The sequence below is a fragment of the Platichthys flesus genome, chromosome 9, assembly GCF_949316205.1.
Source record: "Platichthys flesus chromosome 9, fPlaFle2.1, whole genome shotgun sequence".
NCBI classification, from domain to species: domain Eukaryota; kingdom Metazoa; phylum Chordata; class Actinopteri; order Pleuronectiformes; family Pleuronectidae; genus Platichthys; species Platichthys flesus.
Genome location: NC_084953.1, coordinates 18,390,838 through 18,404,597, shown reverse-complemented (window position 1 = coordinate 18,404,597; position 13,760 = coordinate 18,390,838). Strand labels below are relative to the sequence as shown.

Genomic DNA, 13,760 nt, shown 5'->3' with positions numbered 1-13,760 from the left:
GAACAAAATAAACTGTCTGCCTGTTAATGATCAACTGCACCTTCCAATATCAGCTCTTCCTGCTTAAAGGGACCAGCGGTGCAATGAGATCAGTGAGGCAGCGCTTTTTGCACCAGGGAACACACATACACACCTTTCATCAGACTGTGATGAATTGTTTTGAGTGAAAGTATTTTAGATCTAAAAAAAAAAAACAATGTATTTCTCACATCGGTGTGGTTAGAGGAAAACTATCTGGGTCACATGACTCGTCACAAGATCAAAGCTGGAAAAGAACTGTCCCGGGCAGTGTTCAAGTAGGTTACATCTGACTGTGTTGATCATTTACTTAAAGTTTACTCTGCCAACAAAACAACTTCACATAATTGTTGCCTCACAGTAAACTATTGGTGGTGACTTGCATGTGGCTGTCACTGACATTAACACTATGCTGCACCCAGGGCTTTTCAGCTGTAGATAATAACCCCAGCAACAGAAAAGGAGGCTTGGCATAGATCCAGGCAGATGTCTCTAAGCAACAGTTCCTTAAATATGATCACACTGTGGCCACTCGTTTTCTTTCTAAATCAGGTGTTGGGTAAAATTAAAAACTCAAAATGCAGCAACAAAGTTTCCAACTCTGTCTATTTGTATTATTGTATCAATTGCAAATGTCAGATAAAACTCTCGTGTGGTATCTGACAGCGACTGGGGATGTTACTTCACGCAATTCATCATGACAGCAGAATTGCGGAAATACCTTGGCAAACGTCCACTAAAGCCCTTCACCTCACCTCTGATAGGAGCTACAGAGAGGGGGGGGGGGGGGGGGGGGGGGGGTCATCATGGTTTAGGTCATCTAAAAATAGCAGCCATCAGTCAGTGAGGGTCAGGGCCTCTGAGTAAAGAGAGGAGCTCACCTACTTTAAACACAGGACTGAAAGGTACTCCTGAAGGCCACATGTGTCTCAGGTCATACACAAACTTATTTTAGGAGGCAATTTGCTCAATAATCACATAGTTCTTTTCTGCACAGGCTGATATAACAATTCCTTCTGATGAACTCAGCCCAATTGAAATTAAACGTGTTACAAGGCCACATTTGCACTTGACGCTTCGGAAAAGAATGGAATTTTCCATATTCTCTCCTCAAGGTGACAAGTGCAAATTTGTTATCTTATATATGACTAAAGCCGTATTATTGGAAACACACTTGAGGATGTGATTTTCAATTACTCACGCTGCCACATGCGATATATAAAGGGATAAGGTGAGCAGGTTTATGGGGATGAACGATAAATGATTAACCCTCAGAGGAGGGTTGGCACGCCGCCATGGTTTTAGTGGCTATCTGGGAAAAGAGTTGATTGTAAAAAAATACTTTGTGTTTCTAGTCATTATAGCATCTAAAATGGGGCTGAAAGAGATTAACATTCCAGTTATATTCAACTTATAACCCCAAAGCTGACACATGCAAAACTGACCAGTCAAGATTATCTCTATGTGCTGGTAATAGCAGGAGGTTAGGTTGTATACTTTACTAAGATGGCGAAATGTAATATTGATCCAACTGCAATTTTGGTTTTCACGATGCCCGGGTCAGTGCTATTACTTGGCAGACGAACAATGTTTGTTTTGTCAAAACTGTGACAGAACAACATTCTTGAAAAAACATGTTTTTTTTTATATATATAAATGTATCAGTGAAGGGCATTTAACCAACACATGAAAAAAGATTACACCATCTTTCTTTGTGAAAATAGCATCATACAATATATATGGTAACTGTGCACACCGACTACACGTAAAAAAGCTAAACTTAGTGATCTACTTGTACTGATGGCAAGTCAATTTATTAACTAACCATTTTACTGCACTGCCTGTAACTTACAGCTTTTGCTATCCTACTTATTGTTACATATTAAAACATTAACAAGCATTTAAAACGTGAAAATATAACTGTTAAAAATAAATGCACTTATCAATAGGCTATGCAAAGTAAAAACATTTTATAATTACATTTGATTAGAAACAATTTATTAGCACAGATTCTCAAATGATTGGACTTGGTCCCCACACTTTATTAAAAAAAGTGATTGGGCTTAACAACCGTCAATCATCACCGCTCTCGATGCTAATTGGATCAGTCGACTGTCCCGTCGCTTCATCTCAACCAATCCCCATCATCGAACCCAACCGTCAGAGAGGTAAGAAGCTGCGCCATTCGCGTACACGCTGCGTTGTGTTCACGGCGGAACGTCCGTAGCGCCTCTCGCCTGTACGCAGTTGTCGTTGCAGATCTGCCTCCTGACAGCAGGTGAGGTCAAATGCAGGCGAGAGGAGCGGAAGTGGCTTGCTGACAGGTGGATAGAAGTTGTTTCAGCTCCGATGGAACAAATGGACGACGTGAAAACGGTGCTGGTCGAGAGCCTCATCGTTTGGGTGAGTGTGTTTTCTGTGAACGCGTCGCCTGAGACGAGGAGGACTTCATGGAGGAGATGTACCTGTGTGTGTGTCTCTCAGAGAATAGGATTCAGGCTAACAGCTAACCGTTAGCTTCAGCTGCGGCCATTGTTATTATTACTATTATCCTCATCGGTGTTGGGAACGAGCCCGCAGTCCAGTGAGGGTAAAGTTACCACCAGGACGTCCAACATCCTGCGGTTTATTCGATCCTCATCGGGTTTAAGGAGCTAATCCACTTAAGCAGGAGATATTTGTGGAATGTCTTTGTAACTTTAACTCTTTTCGTTAACGTTATTCAAGTGATTAAACGGAGCAGTCACCTGCAGCAGCACACTTACTTTTATACCTTTTTATACATGGCGAGCTGTAGCTGCACCTGCTCCTGTCCTGCTCCATGGCTGTGAGTCAGTTCCTTTGTTAAACAGATCTCATGTCAGCTTCATCTGACTTTTTAAATCCTGCGGCTGTATCTGAGCCGCATCACTTACTTATCTGGTTATTGATCAACAGTGTCACTAAGTGATTGTATGATCTTGTACCACACTCAATAAACCACTTTGTCTCCAGACAGTCAAATACTTCAGTTTCAAAGTTAACTGAATTTGAACTGTATAAGCAGGGCTGGGTGCACATCAGTACATATTGATAAATACCACGAAACATGTTACTTTAAAAAAAATGTATTCTAAGTGTAAAGATCGATTTTTGCTCCTGAGTGAAGTTTGTGGTTTTAAACTCTTCATGAGCAGAGAATCGTAAACTTTTGATAAACAGTATTTTACAGATCTGAGGTTGATCCATTCCGTGTTGCACCTCCTCACTGTGACTCTTTTCATATTGCTACTGATGAAAATTATATCGTGAAAATGATTTGGATTGTTTATCCCCCAGGCCAAGCTCAATGCCAGTGTTTCCAAATTTTTGGCTGACACCTCAGTATGTAAACAGCAGCATGTGCGCTTTTCACCTCACATCTTCGCTGCTCCTTAAATTATGTAAATTGAAACCTCTTCTTTGCCACTAATATCTGCCTTTCACCCGGCCACATTGCTGTCCCATTCTTCAGTTCTCTCCTCTCCTTTACTTATTCTTCGTAGTGGTTTTGAGACTCGAGCTTTGCTGCAGTGTTGTGGAGGAAACCTTGGGTGATTGGTTGGTTAATGAAGTGCATGACTGCATAATTGACTGTTTTATCTTTGAACTGTTATTGTTGACCAGTCCCTGTGATGGTTCTGTCTTTTCTGACTGACAGTTGCAGACCTTTAACACTACTGCACCCTGCACAACAGTGGAGGAGCTGACCACTGGAGTGGCAATTTCACAGGCACTGCATCAGATGTGAGAAGACACACACACACACACACACACACACACACACACACACACACACACACACACACACACACACACACACACACACACACACACACACACATACACACAACAGATACTGCAGATACATTATCTTAAGCCAGTCTTGTCTGGGTCATATTACATCACATTTGGCAGCAGCCTGGCAGAAAAGCCAAGGATGTTTGATGTCGTACAGATCAAATCACAAATAATTACTTTCTTTTGGAGAATCAGTTGGTAGCAGAGTTGATTAATTATGGGAGGAATCTAATGTAAGAGCTGTCTTTAGTGTTGGAAATAGACAAAAGATAGAAAAGCATGTTTTGTTTTGAGATAAGATTCACTCTTACATGTTATTCTTACTACAATTATCTCTATTAGCATGTACAACTGCAGGAAATAATTTTCTGAAGTAAATTTAAGCACTTTCATTCAAAAATATGAAAAACAACCAACGTGACAATTAATCATACACAATAACTAATATTAGCTGTATTATTTTTCTGAAAAGTCAGGGAAGATTATGTTTCTTTCTTTTTGACTGTGGTTGTGGGTGTGTGTTGCAGAGACCCAGCATGGTTCGATGATGGATGGCTTGGTCGCATCAAAACAGATGTTGATGACAACTGGAGACTGAAGGTATAGAGAAGTGCCATCCTCCCGGGCCTCCCTCCATGTGTAGCTTTTCTCTTCAGATATTGCTGACCCCCCTGTGTGCAAAATCCTCTGTTTGCTTCAGTCCTGCTCAACTGTCCTTGACACTGACCTCCTACCTGCTCCAGGGCGGGGGAACAATTCTTGCCTTAGCCTGCACTCTGACCCTACGCTCCGACTCAGCTGGTGAAATGTGTGTGTTTGTCATTAAGGCTGAACTTAGGGAAACAAATGCATGCCATTCCCTTTACTTCTGTTTGGCTGTGTTCTGCCTGCTACAGCTTGTCTACCATGATAGGCCTTTTCCACAGGATACAATTAGACATGTATTTGAAAAGTAAAATAATTTTTCAGTTAGCTGCTTCTCTTTCAGGGTCCTGGCACAGATCCTTTTAACAGCAGAGCCTGTACCAGGGCTTTTTGTCACACTGTCATGGATTACTAGGACATTTTAACAATAACTATCAATGGTTGCTGTTTAGCTCAAACTACCAATGGGTAAAATGTACCTGTTATTAGAATACACTTTTGATTGTGTATCCAATCTATTAAACATACAAAAGTTTATAAGACTAATTAAAATATTTATTAATTCCAAAATCCAAAGCAGATTTTACACAACAAAAATGCATGATGGTCACTTTTGCTGAACAACATACTCTTATATGCAATAAGCATCCACTCAAACTGGCTTTATTTTGACAGGTTTTAACAACATGCTTTGCTTCATAACTCTTTGTCCTGGGGACTTGAATATTTTATTGAAAGTAAAATGCAAACAATCAAAAAGGGGCTACAGGTACATTTTTACCCGCATGAATTAGAAGGAAAGTGTTTACTGTTGATACATGTCAACATTTCTGCTGTGAAAAAGGCATATTATTTTCTCACGCGTATATATTTGTTTATTCTGTCATTACATTATTATAGTTTGAGGCTAGAGTGTATTTCTCCGGTCACCTTGTCCTCTTTGTTCATATACATATATGATAAAGTGATATTATAAAATTCACTTTTAATGTTGTAAAGTGTCTGAGTATCATGAAAAGCGCTCTATAAATAAAATTTATTATTTTTTTTAATTTTTTTTTGTGACCTTGTTTGTTCTTCGCAGATGAACAACCTGAAGAAGGTCCTTCAGATGGTGGTTGATTATTATAATGAGGTAGGCGGCGGCCTTGTACACACTGTCCTCTGTTGTTAAGTGATTGAAAGAAACATCTTGTCTCTGTGAGAGGCAGCCTCAGTGTGATTCTTCTGTGTCTATGGGGGTTGCACTGTTTACATCTTATAAAGCCCCAGGAGACCTGCTTAAGGAAAATGCGATTGTGTTGTACAGATCTAAACAAGCAGCTCAAGTCTCGCACGCCACACATTCATACTATGGAATCCTAGGGGCCCTGCTTTTTTTTTCTAACAATTTTTCTGAATTAAAACAAAACCTAAATGTTTTATTCAGCAATCTCCTTAGTTGTAGCCTGACGGCTGCCATCTCTGTAGGCACACATAGCTTTTAAACATCAGTGCTGTTTAACTTGCTGTATTTGTGAATACTTGCACTCAGAAAGCTGCAGCACAATGACATGTTAGGTTCTCTATCTCTTGCTTGGTCATATCAGGTCCTAGGTCAGGAGATCTCAGACTTCCCTTGGCCAGATGTGGCCCTGGTGTCAGAGCATTCAGACCCTGTGGAGTCGGGGAGGCTGCTGCAGCTCATACTGGGCTGTGCTGTCAGATGTGAGCGTAAACAAGGTATGTGACTGCTTGTACGCCAAGCATGGTTTGTGTACACAAAGTAGAGACGTGCAGATCCTCATCTACAATATAAATGTGCTGCACAATGCCGGGGGAAATTATGAATTAAAATCAATTATGAATTATTGTCCAAGCCACTGACAAAGGCAGAGCCCTGATGGAAAATCAATGACCGCAGTGCAAAATGAGTTATGGGTTTGATGTCTCTTTCTCACTCCGTTGACAGAATACATTCAGATCATCATGACTTTGGAGGAGTCGGTGCAGCTTGTTGTCATGACAGCCATCCAGGAGGTCAGCCCATCTTAATACTTTCTCCTTCATATTTTCTAGATGTATAAAACATTAACAGAAAAGCATGGCTGAACACTTCTACCTCTTTGTGAGTGACAGTAATTTCCCTCGATAGTGTCCATCTCTATGGGACTTGGACAGCAGCAGTGGTTGTTAAGTGAGGCTTTGCTGCTCTTATAAAAAGTCTGTCTAATAAACCCAGTGAAATGTTTTCTTTCCAGCTCATGAGTAAAGAGACCAAGGGCCCTTTTGGAGCAGAGCAGTCAGGGGACCTTGAACAGCAGGTCAGTGTCTTTACTACAGAGATCAATGTTGTACATTATATATATATTATGGCTCTAACTTTAACCACTTGAAAAGGAGCACCGTATGAACCATTTAAGTGTATATAACAAGATACATAAATCTTCATTTGAAAATATTTATTCGGAACTAAAAAATTAAGATGTTGAATATTTTGATCTCAACGTCTTAATTTGTATAGACATGTATATGTTTTAATTGTAATATAACATCCTATTGGAATTTTCAAAGCATTTTGAGACATCGACATGTATGGCGGATTACCAAATGCTTAACATCCTAATCAGACTATGCTCTGTTTAATGTAAACAGGAATATGAATGTAATATTCTTTTAACAACTCCTGTAAACGTCACATACACAGTGCAGCACTCTGGGTGTCAGCTCCCTCATCAGGCAGAAGGATGTATAACAAGCTTTACATTAGGTGAAACTTAGTCACCTCAGTCAAGAGGGAAAATATGCAGTGGAGGTTAAAGAAGGGTTTAAATGCATCTCTGAATTAAGTAGTACAGCAGCACCAGTCTATCTTAGTGTCTGGTGTGTGTGCTGGAGTTAGTGAGTGAGTGTATTACTTACTTCAGCTTCTTCATGTGCCCAGTTAGAAAAATCCTGCGAGGACCTTGCTGAACTTTTAGCCGAGAAGGAAGCACTAGCCCAACGCTGTCAAGAGCTGGATAGACAGGTGAATACACACACACACACACAAATACACACAACACACACACACACAAGCATGAAATCGCATGCCCAGGGTACAGTATAAACAGGAGTTGGGTAATTCTCTGTAAAGCTTGGGTCCATTGTCTGGAGCTGCTGTGGCAGAAGGACTGTGAGCTTATAGTCTGGGCTCTGCTGGCTCCCATCGTGACAACCACCCTATGCTCTGCCACGGCTACAAGGCCTCCCCTGGCACTGTACAGACAACATTTAGCACAGTAACTGATCAACTGTTCCACTGGATTCTCGACAGATTGATTTTTTCTGCTCCCAGTCTTGTTCATCTCTCGCCGCAGTGAGGTAAGTCCATCGTGGCTGACCGTACCGCAAAACTAAACCCATCTAAACCCGCTGCTCAAATGTTGACTCTAACTCTGCTAATAGTCGACTCTCAGCACCCTGAGTCCTGCGATGAGTGTTTTAATATTTTGTGGTATTATTGCAATAATTCACAAAGGGACACTTCTGTCATAATAATCGTATACAATAATTGTATCAACCTCTTATGGGGAAAAGCACCATCATAATATTTCAAAATGTCTCATTGTCTATACAAGCTGACAGGATAGCTCCAAGAGCAAGACAACAGATGTTAGAGGTTGCTCTGGGTGAAAATTCTATATTATTGTTTCAAGCCTTTCAGTTATAATCTCAGTTTTTTCCTGTTGCCCAGATTAATGATTTAAAGATAATTAAGTTAAGTTTTATTTTACTTGTAATATATGAGAGTGGAACATTTTCTTTACATTCATGCACCAAGTTTATACATTTGCCATATTGGTATATTATATATTATTACCATGTGTCAAACACATTTTTTGTTATGGTTTCAGCCATGTAGTTCATGGTCATAGAGGTGGTTTTCATATATTTTACCATCAGACATTTCAGACTTTTAGACATTTCAGACTACTTGCAATTAAAAAATTGCAAGTAACTTTCAGACTGATTGTCTAATGGCTGATGGTGAAATAGACTGGGTGGAAATGATAGGTGGGTAAATAAAACTGACAAACCACTCATCAACATGTTTCTTTATAGTTCATATTTTCAGCATGGATTAACTGCACTTCTTGCTTTTACAGATGGGAGAGGACGAGGGTTATCTGTGATTGAAGGGATCTGACTTTTGATGTGAATTTTGCTGCTTTGCATGAAATAATTGACAGAAGAGAAATTTAACATCACATACTGTCCTTGGTGACTTGCTGTGAATTGGTTTTTTATTTGTGTTGCATACTAACTTGACAATCATAATGTCTCTGAGAGTGGCTTTAAAACCTTGTTTGCACCTTGACAGGTGGCCGTACTGCAAGAAGAACGAAATAGCCTCTTGGCTGAGAATGATGTCTTAACTGACAGAACCAATCAGCTTGACACATTCGATGACCCTAGCACACCCTCAGGAAGAAAACACAGCCAATTACAGCAGCAGCTGGAGACACTGCAGGAGGAGAACTTCAGGTTTGCCACTTTCTGCTCAAATAAACTACAGTAACCTCTTTCTGATGAACCACTAAACTGTGCATTTAAAACTTTTAGGCTGGAGGCTGCAAAGGACGACTACCGGATCCACTGCGAAGAGTTGGAGAAGCAGCTGATTGAGGTGCAGCACCGTAATGATGAGCTCACCAGCTTGGCAGAAGAATCTCGAGCTCTCAAAGATGAACTGGACGTTCTGAGGTGTGTGTCAGGGAGCAGCATACAGACTGTTGCCTCCCAATAGGAGCTGAGCATACAGCTGAGACAGTTAGATGGCGAGGGAAGGCAAGGACCATGATTTTACTGATTACCAAAGACTCAACCAGACAAGAGGAACGAATCAGTGAAATTATCTGATGTTGATTTTTACTGGTCTTTACATAGAGGGTTATTTTTGGTCAACAGGTGGAGGCAGAAAAACAGCCACAATACACAAAGTATTCTTCCTGTATGACCAAACATCAGAGCATGACAGATTTGATCAGTTGCCAATATGAGCCTTTAACAGAGATATCATTATCAGTGTAAATATATCTTCCTCTATAAGCAGATATGAAAACATTAATTTGACAGAATACTTAGTTATGAGCTTGTTCGATATTTGAACATGTATTTGTGTGTTCACACAGAAACTGCTCAGATCGAGTGGTGATGCTGGAGGCCTCAGTGGACACTTACAAACGTAAACTGGAGAATCTGGGCGATCTGAAGCGGCAGATGAAGCTGCTGGAGGAGAATAACATGACCTACATGCACAACACTGTCAGCCTGGAGGAAGAGCTACGCAAGGCCAATGCTGCCCGGGCGCAGCTCGAGACGTACAAGAGACAGGTAGATGGTGGTTAGAAGGAGAAACTCCAAACTCAAACAAGTCACTTCCTAATTAAATGCCACCTGCCACGAATGCATGTTTTTCCATTTGATATGCTTATGTGCATGTTCACCTGATTTCTTTAGGTTAAGGAGTTACACAATAAGTTGTCTGAGGAGACGAGGCGAGCAGACACTCTCGCCTTTGAGATGAAGAAGCTGGAGGAGAAGCACGAAACCGTGATGAAGGAGAAAGAGGTGTGGCAGCTTTTTAAATGTCTTGGGAAGAAATTACAAAAGATTTTTCTGACTCTAGCTGAAATTAAAAAAAATTATCTACAGTTTTTAGCAACAATTGTATGGTTGTTTTGAATTTGCACCCCCTACCCTAGAGGACCATCATTGAAAGAGATTCTCTGAAGGAGATCAATGAGGAGCTGCGATGCACTCAGGCTCAACAGCACCAGCTCTCCCAAGCTCAAGCAGGTATTTCTTTACAATGTTAGATTTAAAACAATGACCCTATTTATCCACGAGCCACTTTTTCTTCCTAAATTGCACATAATGTTTCCATGTAGGGATAATTCCTTCTGCCAGCCCCAGCCATGATAACCTAGCAGCTGAATTAATACCGATTGAGTACAGGTAATAGACAACATAGGATTTGTTTTCTTTCTTCTTCATGTGAGCGAGTGTGCATCAACACTGACTTTGTTTGTGTGACTGTTCAGAGAAAAGTTCATCAGGCTGCAGCATGAGAACAAGATGCTCAGAGTGCAGCAGGAGGAAAATGAGCATGAGAAGATCGCTGATCTGCAGGCTCAGCTGGAGGAAGCACATAAGACACGCAGTGAACTGGACACTGAGAACAGGTTAACAGAGTTTCTGTGTCTTCCTACATTAGCCACAGGAAGATGTGGTATGATACATTAATGATGTATTGCGTCGACTCCATTGTCAAACATGTCTTTTCTCTTTGTTGTGACAAATCCCCAGATTGAGCAGAGAGCGGATCAGTGAGCTGCAGCAGCAGGTGGAGGACCTCCAGAAGGCTCTTCAGAGTCAGGTGGCAAAACCCGATGATGTAAGTGTGCCAAAATGCTCTGGCACCAATACAGAGAAAAGGCCCCACAGAGTTAATCTCATTAGGCTCTTAGACTTTGTGCTGGCTTTGTATTATGCAATCACTCAGTCAAAAATTAAACAGATAAGGAGATTGAAGCCCCTGGATGTTACCTTTGTGATAGTTGATGCGTCTATTTTCATCTCTTTCTTTTTTTTTCAGTCAAACCTAAAGCGGAAGCTGGATGCACACATGTAAGTTTGGGTTTTGGGTCGGTGCTTTAAAGCCGAGAGATGTCAAATGAATTTCCATCTAGATCCATCTAATCAAAAAACTTTTTCCTCAGGGTTCAGCTGAACGAGGCTCAGGATGAAATCATGAAGAAGAAAGAGCTGCTGGAGGATCTTCAGCCTGACAACACCCAGACCTGTAAGTCTCATTACGTCATTTATCTACTCTAATCATTGGAGTGCACGAAAACAGACCAGTACCATATGACTTCAGATAAACCTTGAATTAATACCATGTCTCTCAGCCTTGAAGGTGGATGAGCTGATGGCTGCTCTTAAGAAGAAGGATGACGACATGCGCGCCATGGAAGAGAGGTACAAAATGTATCTGGAGAAAGCTCGTAATGTGAGTGTTTGGACAATTGTTTTTATTTGTATTATTCTATTTTATTCTAGTTACTTTAATTCCTGAACCTTAAAGTCTCATCAGAATCAGAATTTCAGTATCGTCCTTCCTTTCCTGCTCATAGGTGATCCGAGCACTGGACCCGAAGTTGAATCCAGCCACCGCTGAGATCCAGGCCCTGAGGAACCAGTTGGCAGACCGGGACAAGCAGCTGGTCACCCTGGAAGTAAATTAGCATTTTTTACATTTGCGGTGTTCGTTCAATGTTTTTAATATGAACATACAGGATGTTTCTAAAGGACTTTTTTTCTCATCTTACAAATTTTATTTTGTCTCCCAGCGTCAGTGTGAGCAGGCCCGTCTGAAAGAGTACGAGGAGAAGCTGATTGTCACAGCGTGGTATAACAAGGTATGAGATTTTCTTTAATTTATCCTCTGACTGTCATGGTTTCATTGGGATTTACTTTATATTATACGAAGAGCAAAAAAGCTCAATTTCAAGACACTTGTGTTTCCATTTTTTTTTCTTCTTCAGAGTCTGAACTTTCAGAAGTTGGCCATCGAGTCCCGTCTTGGCGGCCGAAGCTCCTCCGCCCTGTCCCCTGGCCTGTCCTTTTTGTCCCAGCAGCGTCAAGTCTCAAACGCACCACGCCGGGCGCTCTCCATCAGCGTGCCTCCCACCACCTCCAAATAGACCTTGTCACAGAGCCAAATGCCTCACCTTTGTTCAGTGAAGGGGAAAAAATACCCTCCCTCCATCCCAAAAGTGAGCACTCAAGTGACCTTAAACCATACATCCGCTCTCAGGGTCACACAGTGGGAGTGTGGATCGATGGGCACTTTCTTATCAAACCGTACCCTGTAAGTCACCAACCCATGGTTAGAGTATACCTTCCTCTCTTGCATAGAGCGTTAACATCACAACCTGTGTTCACCTCACTAGCTAAAGTTGTGAACACGCTCCCTACCACAGACTTACAGCTTCATACTTTGATGTGTTTCTGCCTTGGTGACTGCAGTCTCAGCCGAACACTTAGCCTTTGCTTTCTTATATCCTGTCACACTTGGTCAGAAATGAAGGACATGGACAATCTTTTTCAGATTTGGAGACTGTAAAATATATGAATGTGATGTTTAAAAAAAAGTTACTTGAATGCTAATGACAACTAAATGTAAGTTAAAATGATTGTTGATGTACGTAGAACAGATGCATCATACTATGCAGTGAAGAGGGGACCTTTAAGGAAATGATTTATATATTTGGTGCTGGTCACCAGCTGTTTTCGGCATCAAACATCAGTCACTTAGTTTTTTCTTCTTCTTTCTAATGGAACAAGCCCATAATACATAGCTGTAAAAAACCTTATAAGTCACAATTTAGTGATCAACCTCTGAGGTGCTGCAACGACAAATCACACAAAATAAGTTGTGTTTCTCATGTCTTTAGACTCTTGATTGAGATTAGACTCCTACAGGGAGCATTTTTTAAATGAAAAGTGACAGACCTTTTTTTAATTCACTGAATGTGTTGAGCTTTATTTAGTGGTAAGTAATCAGGACTCTAGTCAATGAAGTCGTACTGCTGTAATGTAAATATGATTTTAACACCAGCGCCTGATCCTGATGTTGGGACCTGGTTCAGGATTCATACAATTGTAACACTAGAGGTGTGATCCCTATAGAGCTGCAGAGAAGCAGTTGTTCCCTTTGATATCTGTGGTTATTGGCCATCTGATCTGATGGAGTCTTAAGTACGATGCCTGTTGATTGATTGCTGATTGCTTTGTTCATCTCTTTGTTTGCAGTAACCCTAAAGGGTCATTTCTGTCTTCATGGTTTCTGATCTACAGATGTTTGTTAAAGCGCTTTTATTTTCCTTTGCAGTGGCTGATTCTTGTACATTGCTGATTTAAAAGTAGTGTCATATAAAAATTAGAAGTACCATCAAACGTATAGCAGTCACAGGTTTGTGTACAAATGAAGAAAAGTGAGGAAGGCATTGTGAAGTTCTAAAGCCTTTGTTTTTTTGTGAATAAATAAATAAATCCTTTTTTCTAAAGTGTCTCATTAAGATGCATCAATCTTTGAATTCAGGGATTAAAACACACACACACACACAGTCTTGCTAAAAGACAGACCATCATATGTGACACTAAAGAAGCAATTTACATGTTGACCCCATCAGGAAAGATCCAGCATACGATAGACTGTATAATGATGGACGACAAATATTCGCTTTCTCCCA

At 40.8% G+C, this 13,760-nt stretch overlaps 1 protein-coding gene across 2 annotated transcripts; it reads left to right on the top strand.

Moving 5' to 3' along the window:
- The first annotated feature begins 2,209 nt into the window (after positions 1–2,209).
- Positions 2,210–13,579, top strand: hook1 (hook microtubule-tethering protein 1). 2 transcript variants are annotated; one of them, XM_062396333.1, is made up of 23 exons: positions 2,210–2,421; positions 3,337–3,381; positions 3,698–3,783; positions 4,365–4,437; positions 5,567–5,617; positions 6,072–6,204; positions 6,434–6,501; positions 6,723–6,785; positions 7,406–7,489; positions 8,825–8,988; positions 9,067–9,207; positions 9,636–9,837; positions 9,964–10,074; positions 10,209–10,302; positions 10,395–10,461; positions 10,548–10,688; positions 10,813–10,900; positions 11,102–11,133; positions 11,226–11,308; positions 11,415–11,515; positions 11,640–11,741; positions 11,856–11,924; positions 12,051–13,579. In XM_062396333.1, exons 1-23 carry the CDS (start codon positions 2,368–2,370, stop codon positions 12,207–12,209), a joined length of 2,211 nt encoding a protein of 736 aa, XP_062252317.1. In that variant the 5' UTR covers positions 2,210–2,367; the 3' UTR covers positions 12,210–13,579. The 2 variants fall into 2 exon arrangements, with proteins under 2 accessions (XP_062252317.1, XP_062252318.1); XM_062396334.1 differs by lacking the exon at positions 3,337–3,381 and having other exon boundaries at positions 2,211–2,421.
- Positions 13,580–13,760: the final 181 nt, after the last annotated feature.